General features: G+C 50.0%; 1 protein-coding gene and 1 long non-coding RNA gene across 5 annotated transcripts in view; one reads left to right on the top strand and one right to left on the bottom strand.

Moving 5' to 3' along the window:
- SLCO3A1 (solute carrier organic anion transporter family member 3A1) overlaps positions 1 to 11313 on the top strand; it is a 186442-nt gene extending 175129 nt beyond the window's left edge. For 2 of the 4 annotated variants that reach the window (XM_060179355.1, XM_016190467.2), the window contains 2 exons: positions 2113 to 2177; positions 4541 to 5751. In XM_060179355.1, the coding sequence (XP_060035338.1) occupies positions 2113 to 2177; positions 4541 to 4917 (442 nt within the window). In that variant the 3' untranslated portion in view covers positions 4918 to 5751. Of the gene's footprint in view, positions 1 to 2112; positions 2178 to 4540; positions 5752 to 10751 lie in introns of those variants that run through there. The other 2 variants (XM_060179354.1, XM_060179356.1) reach the window with 2 other exon arrangements.
- LOC132534864 (uncharacterized) overlaps positions 4237 to 19599 on the bottom strand; it is a 171747-nt gene continuing 156384 nt past the window's right edge. Inside the window, exon 5 of the long non-coding RNA XR_009546606.1 lies at positions 4237 to 4344. This is a non-coding gene — a long non-coding RNA (uncharacterized LOC132534864). The remainder of the gene's footprint in view (positions 4345 to 19599) is intronic.

Here is a 19599-nt window from a genome sequence, read left to right as displayed (position 1 = left end):
CAGCAAGCGCTGAGCACCAGCAAGCAGCTCCACAATCTGTGGCAATACGTGGGGTGAAATAACCTGTTGCTGGCGGCCACCAGAACCCTGGGTCAGCTGAGTCAAGAGCCTTCAAAGTGTTCAGACTTCTGTGCAGTAACTCTACATCTCATCACTTAGGAAAACCCTTTACTACAAGAAAGCAAGCTCAGTGCATTCCGATTTTCATTACAATGTTAAGGACAACTAGCAGGGAAAACCTGAACTGGAATAGTGACTGGGATTATCATACCACAAGAGCAAAAATTGTTAAGGATCTATAAGGTCACTTATGAAATGAACTCTTAACTGATCTGTGGAGGAGGCGGTCATGTACAATCTGCCTAAGAGCAGAACCTGCCAGATCGCGGGTATGGGTTTAGCATGACTACATTGAGTCACTTATTTTTCATGATTAGAAATGTCCATGAAAGGATACTGTGTTCACATACAAAAGGTGCCACAAAACAGGAAGCCCCCAGGCAGTGACCAGACATCCCCATGATCTGAACCAGCTCCCTGGTTTTTTGGCAGAGCAAACAGAGCTGGTTGAAATCATAATCACTTCCAAATCTCAGGCTGATCAATAGCTCTTGGAGATTTGGGGGGAAATGCTGGATTCCCTTCAGTGGGTCAGATGGCCTAGAGACCTAGACTGTTCCATATCCACCTCCTACTCGGGCTGAAATACAAGCCAGGAGAGTGTTTACTGCTACACAGTAAGAATCGGACCAGGGGGTTTTCCACCAGGGTTAGAGTGGGGAGAAGCACTTCAAAGGAGCTGGCAGGGCCCTGGCCCCAATGGAAGTCATGCCTGTGGAAGCTGCTGGGTTGGTTGACAGAAAGCTCCATAGATCTCTCCTGAAATCCAGTGAGGACACAGAACAAGGGACTGCTATTGTTTCATGGGGAGAGCAGGACAGGGAGTTGAGTTGGGCAAGTTAGTCTATACAGCACCCAGAGAGGCAATGGAGTTTGAGTAGGCTCCCTGCCTGTGTCTGCTGGGACAGGCCGGAACTTGACATCACAGATGTTCCAGACAGAGGTATAAGGGCCCAAACGTTCTGAGTCTCAGCCCAGAGGTGCACTAACCCTGTTTCTCTCATGTTCTCACATGTGAGCTGGAGGCAGGCCTGACCACTTGCTAGGGCCCTGTAGGAGAGCCCGAGCCTGAAAGAGATGAAGCAACACGTCTCAAAGGAGCTACGTGTTTTCCACCGGGCCTTGCGTCAAGTTGGGAGCCCCTCCACCTCCCTATGACCACATCTGTGTGTCTCCCCTGAGTTGGGAACCAGCTTCCTAAAAGGATAGGAGGAGGATCTTAGCTCCTTGCTTTTCTTTCCAGTGACAGGATAGCTCCAGCATCTTTTCTTGATGAGGACATTTGCCTTTGTGTCTTTAGATCCAGTACCTTCAGGTGGATGTGCAAATATGGGCCCTGCTTCTCTCCAGGGTGGGGGCTTCCCCATCACACACTGTACACTTAAGTGTTTCCTCTCAAATAGGCCAAAGATGTCAAAGCGCATCCATGTCTGATGATGCTGGCCCTGCAGCACCTCAGAGTGACTTGCCCAGACAGGCTCAGCATCCTAGACTGCTGCTGACTCTAGCCAAGCCCTCCTGCCCCCAGACTTGGATGGAAGAAGTGTTCCAGTGATGCTGGGGCCTGAGCACTGGACAATCAGGGCCCTTCTAACCTGGAGTCTGTTGTTTCCAAACCCCTACCCCTCGCCCTAAAGAAAATGTTATGTTCTGAAGTCTTCTAGAAAGTGTGGGGTAAGATCCTGCTAAGGGGCTGGCAAAGCACCAAACCGTGGGCCTCATAGGCTGACGTGAGTCGGACTGTGCTGTGGGGAGACAAAAATGGTGTCCCCAGTAGCGGCTGCCCTGTCACTAAATGAAGACTGCATGACTGTATTTGTGTTACAGTACCCTTAAATTCCTAGACTTGACACTGCAGTTTTTTTTTCTTCAGACTTTGGGCAAGGAGTGTAGGAAAAAAAAAAAAAAGCAAAGCCATGAAGTGATTTTTCTACAGCAGGTCCATAGTGGGCAGCTGCTAGTTCAGCATCACGCTCTTCTCTTTACCCACAGGACGGTCAGCCCTGAACTCAAGTCCTACGCCCTGGGAGTGCTCTTCCTCCTCCTGCGTCTGTTGGGTACGTATTCTCTCTTAATTCCCTCTATACTGAGCTGGGTGCTTGTGGACAGGTGAGTAAATATCAGTAAAGTCACATTGCCTGGGCTTGTCTACTTTAAGGATGCTATTTATAATTCTTCATAAACAAGAAGAAGTTTCCTCCTGACTTTTATCCTAAACTCAGTGCTCCCTTGATGCTGCAGTTTCTGTCCCATTAGTCTGTCTTCCTGCCACCCTAGATCCTAACAGATGAGGAAGGAACGTGATGGCGTAACCTGGCACCCTCAATGAGCAACCATGAGCAGCTTGTGAAATGCTTCCAAACTCTCCACACTTGGGGCTTATGTGACTTTCTTGTTAGGAGTCTACACTCCAGGATTAATGGCCAGGGACATAGCTCAGTGATAGAGCACGTCACCGTGCTCAAGGAGCCTGGGCACTCTGTGCAGGTGAGTGGCTCTGCTGGACCCTCTGGAATAATAGAGCATTCGTTGGTCATCCAGAGATGATCACTATACACTTATTTTAAAGTTGAATGAGCATTAGATATGCTTGCCTGAGGACGTCATTCACTGTGACCATTCCTACAGTTTAGGAACAAGGTCTGGCCCCTGTGCATGCTCGCACAGTGAGGCCTTCTGGGAAGGTAGTATCACTAAGTCAGGCAAAACCATTCCAAATACACATTTAATGAACAATGTGTTTATTGTATAATAAATTTAAATCTCCATGGACCAGACCCAGGTAAGTGAGCACAGCCCTGCTCTTAGGAATCCTGGGGCGGGAGCCATAAACCCTGTGTTGGAGTTTAAACAGAGGCTACAGCAGCATTTCTCCACGACTGTGACCCACATATCACTAACATTTATCTGATATTTCCTAAAAGGTTGGTCTTAGCCCATACAGGTCACTGAGTTATGTGCCCAATGGAAAGTGGATGTACCACTGTAGGTGAGGAGAGCTTGAGAAAGGGTGGAGCTGTTCTTCCAAGATACTTGTGTGTGTCTTTGGGGCCAGGGAAGGAGTGGTGGTAATGCTAGCTGATGGGCGGCAGACCTTCAGGCGCTCTGGGTGTGTAGGGCAGGAGCATGTAGTGACTTACTCTGAAGTGTCTCCCAGGAATCCCAGTACTGGCTGCACAACTCTGGTCACATCTTGAGTCTGACCCCCAGAGAGATTTTAACCAGGTGTTTCCAGCAAGGCAGGTGTATTTTGAAATGTTCAGCTTGCTTTTTTTAAATCCCCTAAAAAATATTTACATTTGATTAAGATTAATATTCCTTCCCCCGGGCATGATTTGCCAAATCTGGACTTGAAGGTGGTGTCAGCACCTTCTCTGGAAGGTATTTCCTTCCTACACTGAGCAACCCTCTCCAAAATATGGGGACCCAGAACTTTGCAGGGATCAGAGTCCCTGCCCCCAAGAGTTTAAGCGGGATTGCAGGAAAGAGGAATAGATTAGAGGGTGTGAAGATGAGGCGAGCCCCAAGCTAAGAGGTCTGAGTGGCTTGGCCCACGGTCACTGATAAAAAGAGGACCAGTCCTTCCTTAGTTGGCTGTAGAATGACAAAGGCAGATACCTCCCACATGTGAAAGCCAAGCTGGGAGGGGGGCCTAGGACCAGGGAAAGAGGAGAGCCCCCCAAGACTGAAGTGTGTGTGTGGGGGGGGGTGTGCTGAGCTTCGGGGGCAGATAATGCTGACTCCATCAGCAAGCTGCCCGGGAATGAGTTTGAGGGCCCCTCAGAAAGGAAGTCCTGCTGTGGTGGATCTATTTCAGGTTCAGAATCTGGACATCGCCATATTCCAGAGGGGCACAGACACTGCAGCCTTGGCAAGAATGTTCTAGGCTGTGAGCTCTCTTCCCCTTTGTGAGGTCCACTGAAGGTGACGGGATGCTTCTCTGAAGCAGTTACTTTGGGTAAATGACCCACTCACTGCTTTCTCATAGAAGAAACATTTCCTCCGACAGCTGCAAATCACCTGAGAATGTTGGAATAAAAATGCTGATGGCCAGACTGCAGCCCATCTAATCTGTCTGGATGGGACACCCCAGAGCAGGTGCCCGCTGAACTCAGGGCTAGCACAGACTCCTTGGCCATTTTGCTGATGTGTGTACACTGTTTCTGTACTTACCTTCACTTCTGGTCCTGGGTCCCTCCTCTCTAGACACAGTCCTCGGAGCCCCTGGAAGGGAAATAGCTGGCACTGGCTTGGCGTGCAGCAGCTAGATGACAAGAGCTGATGTTAGCCCCTTTTGCAGAGGAGAAACTAAGGCACAGACGACTACAGTTGTGTGCAGTCTGTTCATCAAGAAGGGGCAGAACCATGTGGGCAGGGAGAGGGAACCCAGCGCAGGACTGACATGCTCTCCCTCCCCCAGGCTTCATCCCACCACCGCTCATCTTCGGGGCTGGCATTGACTCCACCTGCCTGTTTTGGAGCACTTTCTGCGGGGAGAAGGGTGCCTGCGCCCTCTACGACAACGTGGCCTACCGGTACCTGTACGTGAGCATCGCCATCACGCTCAAGGCCTTCGCCTTCCTGCTCTACACCACCACGTGGCAGTGCCTGCGTAAGAACTACAAGCGCTACATCAAAAACCACGAGGGCGGGCTGACCACCAGTGAGTTCTTTGCCTCTACTCTGACCCTAGAGAACCTGGGGAGGGACCCGGTGCCCCACCAGACACATAGGACCAAGTTTATCTATAACCTGGAAGACCATGAGTGGTGTGAAAACATGGAGTCTGTTTTATAATGACCAAGGGTGGGTGAACTGTTAGAAATCAAAGGGTCATTTTTCAAAAAAAAAAAAAAAAAACACAGTACACACACAGACACACACGACCTTTGTCCTTTTCCTCAAAACCAGAGCCAGACAGGAGTCAGGACAAAGAGCTTGGGACCTTGTGTTTGCACTGCGGCCCATGGGCCAGAACCTGCTCTGGGAGGCACCTCGTGGTCTTGTGGGAGGCCGACAGCTGCGAGCAACAGGCGCCGACAAGTTCAGGGAACAATGTGGCCCGCGTGGAGAACGGATCTTTCTGGATACACACACCCCAAACAAAAATATATATATATATTTTAAAATGTCTACTAAGTGAAATAGACCCAAGTTGACAGCATTGCCAGGATAAGCACTAGTGACATATCTGGTGCCACAGTCCTCTGTAGATGCCTCAGCCCGTCTGCCTGTGGCCCCAGGGCCAGAGCTCTCTCAGCGACGCTACGGGGTGAGCCGTGCTAGAGGCTGTGATTGGCACCTCTCACCAGCTCCATTTCCATGTTCAAGACTGAGGGCCTCAGGGGGGCAGCACCTCCCTTCCTGCCCCTCAGCCCCGCAGAGTGACCTCAGGAAGCTGTGGGCCTCGCTGGCTATGACTGACTCGCTCAGAGCCGATGAAACCCACTGTAGCCCAAGTCATTTGCCAAACATTTTGCCATTTTTTTTAAAACAACATGCAATGCATATGAGTTTCAAACTGTTGTCTGTATAAACCTCCAATACTATTTTTAACCACTTCTAAAATCTATGTTAACCCGTCAGTCACTAACAATTCTCTAAGCTGATTTATTACACTGTTTGCTTTTACGTTTCTCCTCTTTTTAATTCACCAAAAATGTGATTCTAGGGATGTAATTAGTCTGTAATTTTTTTTATCATTTTATCCTTATATGAATATTCTGCTAAAATGAGAATATACTATGTTATAAGGAAAAGAAAAAAACTTACAGAAGAGTGTATATGAGTCACATTTGAAACCTCCCTTCTTGCTCTCCTCCTGACTCAGTGATCACTGCCATGGGGAACCTTTCCTATTCAGGCCTGGAATTGCAAGAGGCGTGCTTCTCAGCGTGTGGGTGTTTAGATGGGCCTAGTGTTTCTGGGGAGAGAGAGGCTGTGCTCTCATACCAATCGGCTGCTGAGCACCCTGAGACAGTGAAAAGACCCACACCGTTTCTAAAAGCTGCTGTGTGCATGAAACAGTCAGAAATGTTCCCAGGTCAGTCTGGAAGAGGTCTGTGTGTGCTAAGAGACTGAAGCTAGTGGAAAGCCCTGTGAGGCTTGCCTTCACCCTGCTGTCTTCACTGACCTCTGCCAGGCTTCCAGAGTCTCAGTTACCTGGCCAGTTCACCTACGAGACGAGAGAAACTGGAAAGACAAAGAGGTGGAGAGACAAGTCTTTCACATCAAAAGCAGGAGGATTTGAGGAGCAGCACAGAGCACCAAGCCAGGGTGACCCCCTGAAGGAGAAGCTTGCTTCCTGCTGTGGGGACACTCAGGCTTGGCAAGCTAGCTCTCCAGCTTTGGTGCCCCTCTCTGTCTGTGGGGAGGGTCTTCCATTTCATGGCACTGAGAGCTCTGCCTCACTCGCTCCAGGTCTGTGGTGCTTAGATTCTGGTCCTGCCCACTCCAAGCTCAGGACACACACACATAGATCTCAGACCTACTGTGTCCACAGCTTACTGGTTTTTTAAAAAAATCCTTTGCGGGGATTTTGGGCAGTAGCACAGTGGGTTAAGCGCAAGGACCAACATTAGGATCCCGGTTCAAGCCCCCAGCTCCCCACATGCAGGGGAGTGGCTTCACAGGTGGTGAAGCAGGTGTCTTATCTTTCTCCATAACTACAAAAAAAAAATCCTTTGCATTTTAGATTTTGCCCCTAGGACTTTAGGGTAAAATAGCAGGATGACAAAAGAGCTCCAGGGCCCAGTCTCAGAGATAAATGCAAAGCTCCCCAGCGCACATGGCTCTGAAGTACTGTGTGTTATCTTTCAGACTGGTAAGTTCTCTTGGGCTACAGAACAAAAACCTAGTGTGATGGGCAGAACAGACTCAGAATGTGAATCCTCAAGTTCCCTGCTGTCTGTTAGAAGACCCATTTGTCCACCATCTCTGCTGACTGAGTGAACATGCTACAATGCACAAGGACCTGGGTTTGAGTCCCCGGTCCCTAACTGCAGGGGAAAGCTTTGCGAGTGGTAAAGCAGTTGTCGTTGTCCCTCTCTATCACCTCCATCCCTCTTGATTTCTGGCTGTCTCTGTCAAATAAAGATACATATTTTTTTTATTTTATAAAAAAAGAAAAGGAAAAGCCCTCTCTGCTGAGACTTCAGACAAGAAGAAAGCTCCCAGACTAGGAAGTGTTTCCCCAGTAGCTCCTGCCTATGAAGGACACAGGTCTGGACAAAGAAGCTCTAGGGGCACTTTGCTGTCTCGCCACCTAGGCTGTGAGCTGCCAGGGCTGCTCCTTTCTCCAAAGGCTCAGCTATGAGGCTGCTTTGATCCCTGAAGGCCACTGCTTTCCTCAGAGCTGACACATTAGTCTCCCTCCCCCCGTAGACATACTGGCCTGAGATGCCCTCTGAAACATAGATAGCAGCTGTGGTGTGGAGAAATCTTCTCAGGAAAGTGGGCCGTGTGGCTGATGGCACTTCTTCCCCACTTCCACAGCAGCCCATTCAGGAGCATCCAGTGCACTGAACAAGTGTATAATGTGCTCACAGAGAAAGTCCTCACAGGTCCCCACACCCTCCTCAGCAGCGCGCAGGGTACAGGGTACAGGAGGTCAGTGGGTAGAGGTCCCTGCAGCTGAACAGACTGAAGAGCAGAAGCACAAGATAAAAGCCTCTGTCCACTTTGGGAGAGTGACAGTTATTTGTGTTTGATATCCACGAGGGGAAAGAACAGACAAATAGCTTACTGACGATCCTTCCCTTCCTTGTTGGGGCCACCCACAAGGAAAGGTACTGGATGCACAGCAGACTTGGCCACCCACAGCCTTACTCTTCCTTTTCCTGCCTCATTCACTGTCCCCTCATTCAGTCCAAATTCTAGGTTCTGAACAGCAGTTCTGACAGCCCTCCCCACACTATCGTAGCTCAGTAGTAGGTTGGCAAGGCAGAGCAGAGCAGAGCAGCACCAGAGACTGCTGACTGTGGAAGGAAGATGAGCCTGTTCACTTGCCTCCTGGGGCCTGTCATCCAGGCTGGGATGTGAGCCCACTGTCTGCACATACCCTTCCTCAGGTTTGTGGACCAGAGCTGAAAGGCCTGAAATGGAAAATCAGGGACTGAACTCAGAACCTGTGGGTCCCAGGAGTGGGGTCAGAAGGGAGAGTGTGGGGCTGGGTCCCCAGGCTCCCTGTCACCTAGGCCTGGATTAATCCCTTTCCCTCAATGTGTGGCCCCAGCCAGAGAGAGAGGTGATAAAACATGGTCCCCGCCCTGCAGAAACAGCAGCATGACAAGAGTGCAGGAAGGGCAGCCATGACACCAGCAATCAGGAATCTCCCAAGAAAGATCAGAGACCTACGAGCAGCAGCCAGAAGGCAGAGAAGAGGCCCAACACCCTGTGAAGGCAGCTTTCTGGGCCAGCCTGTGTCCCTGCTCGGGAGCAGCTAGGCCAGGTCTGAGGGCCTCTGTCCAGGCGCCTCAGGGCCCTGAGTTCTGGGACCAGATGGAAGTAGGTCGGCATATTTGGGGAGATGCTACAGCTGGGCTCTGGCATGTCACTGAGGTGCCCCTTCATTGTCAGACCCTACAGCCCCTCCCATCCCTGCCACCTGCTGGGGTCTTACCTAGTAATGGTCCTTCTCTCCAAGGGTGGAGGTGGACGTGGGCAAGGCAGACGGAAGAAACAAAAGAGTCTGGATGCTGACCAGTCTCTCACGGCCCCCGTCCACCCAGCAGCACTAATACTTGCTAGTCATCACTGTGGCTAGCACTCTCCTGACACTGTGAAGCAGCTTAGTATGTGCTTAGCTCCTTTAGTCCTGACAGTCATCCTGGGAGTGGATCTGCTATTAGCTCCAGTTTCCACGAGAGGGGAAGGAGGCAGGGAAGTGACACCCAGAGCTCAAGCCAGGAGGGGTCTGTGGGAACTTTCTTATCCAGACTCTGAGGTCTGCAGGGCCTGCACACATCATGTGATACATGGTCCCTGATGGGGCAATCGGAGCACAGTGGCTGCTCTCTTCCAGGGGAGTTTGTTCTTCTGTTACTCTGCAGAACACACAGCTCAGCCATTGATTGACTTGGGGTACCAGAGACAGACAGGAAATGGGAGAAAAGTCCTGAGGTGGGGTGGGGAGACCCACAGCCTACCCAGGGCCTCCAGACACACCAATGCTGGCCACCCTCAGGTACATCTCACCTCTTCTTAGGTATATGACTTTCAGGAACAGTTTCTAGACATTTCTATTTTAGCACTAATGATTGAGGCCAACATTCTGGAGGTGGCAATTAGCATATACTCTGAATATTTCCCATAAGGCAGTGAGTATGTCTTTTGTTCTGTGGACATGGAGCAAAAGAATAGATTTTCCTGGAGGCTGAGGTCTTAGCATCCCACAGAATCCTCCCAAGTAATGTCCTCGTCAACTTAATAGAAGATAGCTCTCACATAGCTAAGTTTGATTTTAGAATCCATCCAGGGCCAGAAGAGGAGCTGGAAGTAAGTAGGCGAGTAGCCCAGCTAGGGCACAGGTGTGGAGAGCTTCCCGGGGTCACCAGAGTCACCAGGACAGGCAGCCTGGCCTCCACAGTGAGGACAGACGACAAGAATCTGGCTGCCGCCACATCCCTGAGGTAGATGCCCAGACCAAGTCCCCTTGCACATTTTTGCTTCTAGGCTCAACACCTGAACATGGTAACTCTTAAAACAGTTCAACATTGCAGACCATTAAGAATATTTCTCTCTTCCTCCTTCCTCATCCACATCGGCTGGAGCTTTCAAGCTTCCTTATATCCTTATCTTGCCCGCTAGAGCCACCTCTGCACCATCGCTTACACCTGCCCACCTGGCCTCCCACAGACCACCCCATACACACGAGCGCACGCACACCTGGCACTCAGATTGCCTAGGACAAGGAGGCTGACGCTTCTGACACCCACGTATCAAGCGGCAAAACCCCGAGGGAGGGAGTCCCAGGGCCTAACTGCCCCCTTGCGTAGTACGGGTCCAAGTCTAAGAGAAGGAAGTGCCTGAGACTTCTAGGGGCTCCCCTTGCCCCTCACTGCCCAGAATGTCACATCAGTCAAGTTGGGTGTTTAGTGTTTCCTCTTTGGAGCCACAGCCTCTATGGGAGGGTGAGGCAGAGCCTTCACAGCCCTGCTGTCATGAGCCTGTCCCCCTCAGCATGCAGGGACTGTCTGCAGCTGACTGGGGAGCAAAGGGCTCCACAGGTTTGCAGAAAGTGACCTCATGTGGAGGCTAGTTTTCTCGGCACACAGTCCCCTCTTTGGGGAAATCACAGTGACACAAGGCCTGTTGCTGGGGATGTACATGGAACACGGACAGGGCGCGTCTTCCTCTTCTTCTGGGATCATCTTACCCCCATGAGAGGACATCTGCTTGACTACCAGAGATGGGCTTCTCAGAGATCTGGCCATCTTAGGTGTTTGGAGGCTGGAATTTGGTTCCTTGAGGTGTGAGGAGCCAACCCCAGAACCCCATCCCATGACTTCCTGCTCTTGTCCGTCCCACCGCAGACCCGTGGTGCTATTGTTGCATAAGCCTGACATACCATAGGAAATGCAGCAGAGACCGATCTCTCTTTCCTCTTGGCTCTTCTCCCCTCCTCCCTTTAGGCACTGAGTACCAAGACATTGAGCCTGAGAAAGCCTGCCCTGAGTCACACTCACCTTCTGAAGACTCCTTTGTCAGCGGCTGAGGGCTCCTCCTGGTCCTGCAGAGGACGGCTGGCTGCCACCAGGACCCCAGGGCCTGTGCAGATCATCTGGCCATCCGCGGTCCTTGGAGGCCCTGAGCACAGGCCTGTGACAAGGACTGTGGTGGGGGGGGGTGCAGGAGTCCTGGGCAGTGCCAGCCTGCTGTGCCCACTCCCTTGCAGCAGTGCCTCCTAGGTCCACTGGGGGCTGCTTGCTGACCTGATTTAGACCCCCTGCCCCTCTGCCTAAGGGCTCCCACAGCTCTTCTGGAAACAGCCCAGGCTGGGTCCCAGCAGGAGGGGTCAGAGTCACCTGAGTCCCTGAGTGGAGGCAGGGACGAGCACACTCAATTTACTTTGAGTGTGCTATCCTGTATTTTTGCAGCTTCTATATTTTCCAGATGAGCAGTTTAGAAATCCGTGATGTAAAGTTCATACTGTACGTTTGCTGAGAATTATATTAAAGCACTATTTTAATTCTTCCTCAGTCTCCTGCTGTAATCTCTCTCCTTCCTCTCGCTTGTGTCTGGGCTGGGAGCACCCCCAGCTTCACTAGCGGACCGTTTCTGGTTGTGTATGATCTGGACTCAGGAGACTGTGGAGGTAAAAACAAGCTGGCATTCTTACCTTCCCCCAGCACTTGACCCCAGTGTGGCACTAAGCAAGTGGCCTGCCTCCTGCCCCCACTGCCACCTGCAGAAATCCAGGGAGAGGGAGGCACAGCTGCAGGAACATGAGGGCTCATGGCAGATGCCCTCCGGTCATCACTCCCCAGCCCCTGTGGAGTGCGGAGGGGAGGGGCAAGTTGGGGTGGGGTGGGGAGCTCTTTGTCACCTGAGTCTCCTTTCTGCTTCTCCAGTCTCCTCTGAAGACCTCCCTGCCTCGTGGAGCAGGTGGCATTCACAGTGGTTGAGGCCCATGCCTGCCCCCAGCCCCAGCACCACCCATGCTGCCCATACACCTGGGCCCTTGTTCAGTCCCTGCTACCTTCCTCACCTCCTTGGCTGGTCCTGAGCACCAGGGACAGATGTTCTGCTTTGCTTCTTAAACCAAAGATCTAGAATGTTCCTCCTCCTCCTCTTACAGGACTAGCCCTAGTGACTGACCCACTTCCTCACCCCTGTTCCACCTCACCTCTTGCCCTCTCCAGCTCCTTGTCTGCAGGGAAGCTTGCATGCATGAAGATGGTGCCCTTAGCCCTACACGGCTCCACGCTGGAGGGACAGTCAGGAAGGGCGTGCGCAGACCAGCTGCCTCCTCTGAGGCCTATTACCCACCCCCTGCATGTTGCAAGGGCTGTTTTAGCCTGGTGCTGTTACTTAGGCCAGTTTTCTTTGTTTTTGTAAAGTAACATGATTTATTCTGTCTAGCATAAAATTCCCAAGAAAATGCAACTTCAATATTCTCCGTACCGACGTGCAGAGATGCTGAAGTGGCTGACATTGTGGGTAGTTGGCCCTCTGGGTGCCGGGCTGTGTTCGTGCTAGAGGTTCAGTGGGAGGTGGGGAAGCAGGTGGGTCCTTCTCGAGTCCAGCATCACTCACTGCTTTTTTAACCACTGCCTGACTCCTCTCCTCTTGCTGCCTCTTCCCATAAAAGTGGTTTCTAGGGGCACTGTCTCTGCACCCTCCGTTTGTGTTCACTGTTTCTTATTTGGACTCAGGAGCCTCTCCTCAGCACTGAAGCAGACCGGTGAGAGATGTGTTCACAACGTACTCAGCCAGCCTGGGGACAAGGGTCAGCGCTGCATAAGCTCCAGACGCCCTCCCTGCCGAGACCGCTGGGACCGCCAGGGGCAAGCATCCAGCCTTTCCCAGAGTTTGTGAAGAGGCCGATTGGCCATGCACATGGCTCCGTCAGCTAAATAAAACCCTATTTCTGTGGCTTTGAGTATGGACTCAGAATCAGCAAATGCACCCACTTCACAAAGAGCTGTATTCCTTTGGGGCCTAGCCACTGCTGCAGAACTGTTTCTGTATCTGCAGAGAAACACCTGCAGCAAATGCAGAAAGGCCTCAGAGAAGTGTCCTGACCTGCCTGCACCCAGCTGTGAAGCGCGTGAACAGGCATCTACGGCCCCTCCTGGGGAGCACTTTTCAGATCTTCTAAGTGTTGCACAGATAACCTCGCCTCTCTGCTCCTTCAGAGCACATTGAGTATGAAATGGAGGAGGTGGTTAACCCTAAACCCAGAGGCAGGGTGACAAATGCATGAGTACAGAAATGGGCCCAGGGATTCAGATGTGGCAGAAGCCACTATTCCCCTGGAAAGGAGCCACATTCTAAGAGGCTTCTCTAGAGCACGGACTCTGAGCACCCTACTTTCCGCCCCAGTCCTCAGGTGGGGCCACAGCACCCCAGATAGATCCTCTGTCCTGGGCTTCCTACCCCAGTTCAGCCCCAAGGCCTGATTCGCCCTGCCTGCCACCCCTCGCCCAAACACACACACACACACACACACACACACACACACACACACACACACACACTCTTCTGTGGGGGCTTATTCTGTATGGAAGTTACCAGATTTTCATGGTTAAGCCACAGCTGGATGTAGCTAAGATGAAAATAGCCCAAAGAAGATGCAGAGCCTTCTGCTATTAGTACAACCATCTTGTTCTGGCTCTGAGCTTGATGCCAGCACTCTGCTCACAGCTCAACAACAGGGGTGGAGGCTGTGTCCATCCTCACCGGATGCTGGGGGTGAGGGGTGTTCACACTGCTGCCATCTCCAGGGAGGTTTGGCAGATCGAGCCAGAGAAGCCCAAGGTGGCTGCTAGGGAGACCGGTGGGCTCAGCCCTGCCCAGATGTTGCCCCCACTGTGGTCCTGGCTCTGACCCTGCTGGAGCCCTGCTCCCCAGGGGCCAGGCTCTGGAAACCCACACCCACCTCACCTCCCTCCCTCCCAGCTCGCCAGAGCCTGTTACAAGGAGCCTCCAGGGCTGCTCCTACCTCCCCCACCTCAGCCCGACCCCAGAATCTCCCCAGCGATGAGCCAAGTCAGTGCACGGCCAGAGTGCAAGGTGTCACTGCCTCTTCCCAACAGAAGCCTGAATTTTAACACAACTGCTCGATTTGATTTAGGGGCAGAAAGCCAGGCAGTGCCTCTCTTAAGGATGTCTTCCCTCTTGCCAAAAGTGACACCCCAGCTTTGACACCTAATTAATAACATTGATCCAGGCTTGGCTGGGTGCCCTGCACCCCATAAACTGACATCTAGGGTGCTGGAAAGCAAGCCTCCAGGGATGGGAGGAAAACTACCACAATTTGTGCCCACCTGGGTACGCTCCTTGAGAAACAGGTGTGAGCCTGATGGGCCAAAGGACAGAGCCAGGATCTGCAGTCTCCCAGAAGCCTCTTCTCATGCGGCTCGGCCACCACACTCTGCCCTGCTATGGGAAGGGGCTTCAGCAAGGAGGCTGGCAGCCCTTACAACAGAGGATGCTGAGGAACACTGAGCAAGGCCACATCTTTCACAAACACTTCCAGTCAGGGTCCCTCTGCTGCCTCCCCACCAGCCAACAGAGGAAGGGATGGGATGGTGTGAGTGGCCACTGGGGGAAAGGGCTGCATTTCAAACTGAGCTAACGTGCATGGGTAAATAATTATAACAGCTATTACTGCCCTGGGAATAATTATCTCTGTCCCCATTTGCACCCACTGAAATGACAGGCACAAGAAGCAGAGGCCCCAATTGGCAGATAAACATAATTAAACTGGAAGAATGACAGCCAATGGCTGGTTGGATTATTAAGAGAAATCTACTCCCCAGAGGTATTTCAGAAATGCTTCTCCAAGCTAGATCTTTTTTTTTTTTTATTAACCTGGTTCTCAGAATCCCAAAACCAGCGGGAATCCACCCCTTATAAACACCGAGTGACTCTACGAAGCAATGACTTTGATGGTTTTTTATAAAACGACGCATGCCAATAATTCCTTTTGACCTGTGTACTAGACAGATTCATAAACAATGCAGTGCTACTTTGTGCTCAGGTCAATTCAGGGATAACACCTTTCCTGGCCAGAGAATTTTATTTTTGAAAGTAGACCAAGGATATAGTACATTGTGGCCACTTCACAAAGTTACGAATTATGTCTGTGAATTTTCCAAGTTATCGAATGCTGATACTTGGATTTGACTCAAAATATCTTCCTTAAAAAAAAAAACAAAACAAAACAGAGACTGCTCAGCTCTGGTTTATGGTGCTGCAGGAGACTGAACCTAGGACTTTGGAGCATCTGACATGACAGTCTCTTTGCATAACCATTATTCTACCTACCCTGCCCCAAATAGCTTTACAGATGGCATTAACAAAGATATTCTTAAATTCCAAAACAAAGGAGCAATAGTTCTGGGGCCCAAAGCAATGGCCCTGAGCAATAAGGGGGTTCCCTCCCTCCTGAGGGCAGTCCAGTACTCTGACTGCTTTCACAGCAGTGAGCACTGGTTGGTGTTTTCACTTCTAAATCTTGGCCTCCTGTCTGTGACTCTGAAGGCCTCCCAGTAGCTGGTGTCTGTCAGCTACATGTGCTTATATGTAGCACCTCACTGCTGAGTCTGGGCAGAATCTATGTTCATGTCCTTTCAAGGTGCCTGAAAAGAGAAGTGTCAAAGGGCTGAAAAAATTGCTCACTGGGGTACTGTGCTGCTTTGCCATGCATGTGTCTAGGCTGGAGCACAGGCTCCACCACACTGGAGGAAGCATCAGTGCTAAGATGTCTTTCCCTCTCTCTCTGCTTCTGTCTCTGTCTGGAAAAGTCAACCTGAAGTGCTGAAGCCCCAGACACAAGGAAGAGAAGAAAAGAAAGAGGGATGGAGGGAGTGAGGGAGAAAGAGAGAGAGAGAATGGGAGATGAAACTTGATTTTACCATGGGAAAAATCCAGAAACAGGTATCTTTCCTGTAGAACTTACTTCAGTCTGGTTATAAGGTCCTGAAGCTTTTGCTGGATGTAAAGAACATATTGATCACTTGCACATTTTCTCACGCATGGAAGAGAAATTCCCTATGAAGCTATCGAAGTGAAAATAGGGAAACAGAAGTCTCAATACCCACTGCACACGTGAAAATGCCTACAGTGCAGGCCACAAGCACTGTAAGGTGCAAGGTCCTGAGACCAAGCCAAGTTCATGAACCAATACGCCTCTTAAGACTAAAACTAAACTACATCCAGGCTGATAGTATTTTCAAGTATTTGGAAGAGATCATTCCTGACCTCTTGCAAATACTGAACTGAAACTGTTGTAGTTAGACATACTCTTACATTTTTTATGCCCAAAGTTGTTTTTTTTTTCTTATTCTGTATTTTCTTTTTTCCCCTTTATTGGGAAATTAATGATTTACAGTCAACGGTAAAATACAGTAGTGTGTACATGTGTAGCATTTCTCAGTTTTCCACATAGCACTCTTAACTCCCCACATAGGTCCTCCTCCGCCTTCACGTTCCAGGGCCTGAACCCTCCCTCCCCCACCTGTGTCTTTTACTTTGGCGCAAAGCCCTATTACTTTGTGTTGTTAGTGTAGATCTTTCTGTCTGGAAACTGGACTGAATAGCTAGCTGTCTCCTTGGTGACTAAGCTGTTGTTGGGTGCATATAGACTTGTGAGTAGGCAAGGCCACCACTCCCCCCTTTGTTGGGCCCCCTCCCCCCACCCCTCATTTGTGTAACGGCGCACATCCTTCTAGCTGGACCACACAGATACAGGGACAGGACCCCATTTCTTGAGCACTGACGAATATAAACTCCCTGCCTACATAGCTTTCAGGTTTCTAAAAATGCAAATGCAAAGGCACCAGCATATAAAAGCTGTACTCAGCCCAGTTCATTTACAGAGGCTTCAAATTACTTCATACTTAATAATCATCACAACAGTAATGATGGCATCTCTCATTCAGGACACTGCATACAACCTATAAAAATGCCTAATAGAAATGCACATTATTTATTTTAGAAAAAAAAACTGTGGAACATCCTCAAAGATAAAGACAGTAACTTGAGAAACAGCATTACCATAATCCAAGATCAGATGACTAAATACTGAGAAAATGTGATTTCTGCCCAAATGAATCTATGATTTTAATGTAATTTCCAAGAAACTCTCAATAAGAGTGTCTATGGAAATTCACAAGCTGATTGCAAAAATTCAAATGGAAGTGCTCAGAAATATTCATGGTGATTCAGAAAACAACAAAAAAAAAGAACAATGAATGAGAACTAGCTACCTAAAAAAAAAAAAAAAATCAAAATGTTAATGAAGCTTGGGCACTTAAAACCACTCATTTGGGGGCCAGGCAGTAGGTAGTGCAGTGGGTTAAGCGCAAGTGGCGTGAAGCACAAGGACCAGAGTAAGGATCCCAGTTCGAGCCCTGGCTCCCCACCTGCAGGAGGGTCACACTTTGCTAATGGTGAGGCAGGTCTACAGATGTGTATCTTTCTCTCCCCTTCTGTCTTCCCCTCCTCTCTCCATTTCTCTCTCCTATCCAACAACAGCAGCAGCAATGGTGGCAACAACAAGAACAACAAAATTGGGGAAAATGGCCTCCAGGAGCAGTGGATTAGTAAGTAAAGGCACAGAGCCCCAGCAATAACCCTGGAGGCAAAACAAAGCAAAACAAAACACCACTCTTTTGGGAACAGATAAACAGATTGAAGGTTTAAACTTACATCCAAAAATAGACATTGACATGGGGACTTTGAATATATTAAAGGAGAGCATTTCAATTCCCAGAAAATACTAAGGATATGGGGACAGTGTGATTATTGGTCCCCAGGAAGAAGTACAAAACCCCCATAACTTTTATAGTGAAACATGCCTATAGGCTATAAAGGCTTGGAAGACATTCCCAGTTCAGGTTTTTAAATATTTTGTTATTTGTTATTTGTTGAACAGAAGTTGGGGAGGGGGACAGAAAGAGTGAGTGAGAGACACCTGCAGCATTACTTCACCACTTGTGAGGTTTCCCCCTGCAGGTGGGGAGAAGGGACTTGAACCCAGGTACCTGCACATTCTGATATGTGAGCTCAACCAGGTGCTCCACCACCTGGCCCCATTTTTTAACATTTTTTACTAGTGATTTAATAATGATTAACAATACTGTAAGATAACGGGTACAATTCCATACAGTTCCCAACACCAGAGTTCTGTGTCCCCTCCACTAGAAACATTTGTATTCATTTTTTTTAAGATCAAGAATATAAGAAAATAATCATATATATATATATGGGATGCCAGATCTGACAATTTTACCATTGAAATAGCTGTACAGTCTACAGCAGCAGATGCAGAATCAGGAGTAACTGAAAATCTGTAAAGGTCAAAGCACCACTAGAGTCTATTAAGAATCCCTCTAGGGCAGGGGTAGATAGCATAATGGTTATGCAAAGAGACTCATGTCTGAGGCTCCAAAGTCCCAGGTTCAATCCCCTGCACCACCATAAGTCAGAGCTGAGCAGTGCTCTGGTAAAAAAAAAAAAAAAAAAAAAAAGAATCCCTCCATGTCAACAAGGATAATGAACCAGAAGTAGCGTGCACAGACGGGGGCCAGTTGGGTCAGTAAGACCATCAGGAAGGTGAGCAAAGCACAGGGAGGCCAGGCTCAGGGAAGAGGAGGCAGGGCTGCCCTATCAGTGCGCAAAATCACAAGTCACCAGGGCAAGGTGCATCCTAGAGAATTCAGGAGCGGGCTTCCCAAGCCTGGCACTCCAGTGCTGGGGTTCTCAGTGTGCTTACCAGCTGCGAGGATGTCGAAACATATTTTCAATGGGCACCTCGTAGGGCCGAGAAACTGCACTGCTGATGCCCCTCCCCCCATACCCAATGCAGGGCTGTGGGCCTCTAGCTCAGGCCTACCAAGGGCTCAGGGATTCATCCACACCGCAGCCCCCAGGGTAGCTTCCCCATCCTAGCCAGCCCCTGGGGACCAGACTAAAGCGCCTTCCAAAGCCAGCTTGGCCCTTCCACATGGTCACACCAGCTGAACCTAGGTGGGGAAGCAGTATCCGCAGCCCATGTTGAGTCAGTGGAGATTCCAGAAGCTTCTGCTGCCCATCCCCCAGGCCCCACACCAGCCTGACACTAAATCACATCTGGGCCCACATGGTGCATCCTCTACTGCGATCTGTTCCTCAGACAATGTCTTCTTCTGCTCCATAACCTTTATGGAACCACAGACAACACCTGCACAGACACAGGGAGCCGCTCTAATTCACCTGTGGCTTCCTGTCTAGCAACCTGAAGCCATTTCCCTGGGGAGGGTCTGTGTGGCATCCACACCCAACCTGAAGGATGCAACTGAAAGCCTCCTGTTCCCCTCCATGCCCCTTCAGACTAAACCTCTCTCTACCTTCTCAACAAGGGCTTCCTGTACACCCAATGGCTGTTGGTTCTCGAGCTTCCCAAAGGCCCTTCTATAGCCAGAAATCTGTTGTTGTTCTAAATCCTCGCAGAACTTGCCTCCTTTTTCTTTAGTTAGTTGCTAAACTGGGCACCGCCCATGCATGATCTCACTGCTCCACAACCAACCCTGTTATTTACACAGATAGGAGACAGGAGGGCAAAGAGACAGGGAGACACAGAGAGCAGGGTGGGGAGAGGTCATCACACCCACACACGGCACCTGGGCTCAACCAGAGCCACATGTGCAGCAAGGCCTGCGCCCTACCTGTAAGTTGCCTCTTTATTTTTACTTTTCATTATTTTAAAAAGATTTTTACATTAGGAGAGAGAAACCAGAGCACTGCCCAGGTCTCCTGTGGTGCTGGGGATTG

The sequence above is a fragment of the Erinaceus europaeus genome, chromosome 20, assembly GCF_950295315.1.
Source record: "Erinaceus europaeus chromosome 20, mEriEur2.1, whole genome shotgun sequence".
NCBI classification, from domain to species: domain Eukaryota; kingdom Metazoa; phylum Chordata; class Mammalia; order Eulipotyphla; family Erinaceidae; genus Erinaceus; species Erinaceus europaeus.
Note: the sequence above shows the minus strand (reverse complement) of the source record. Positions and strands in the feature narration are given on the sequence as shown.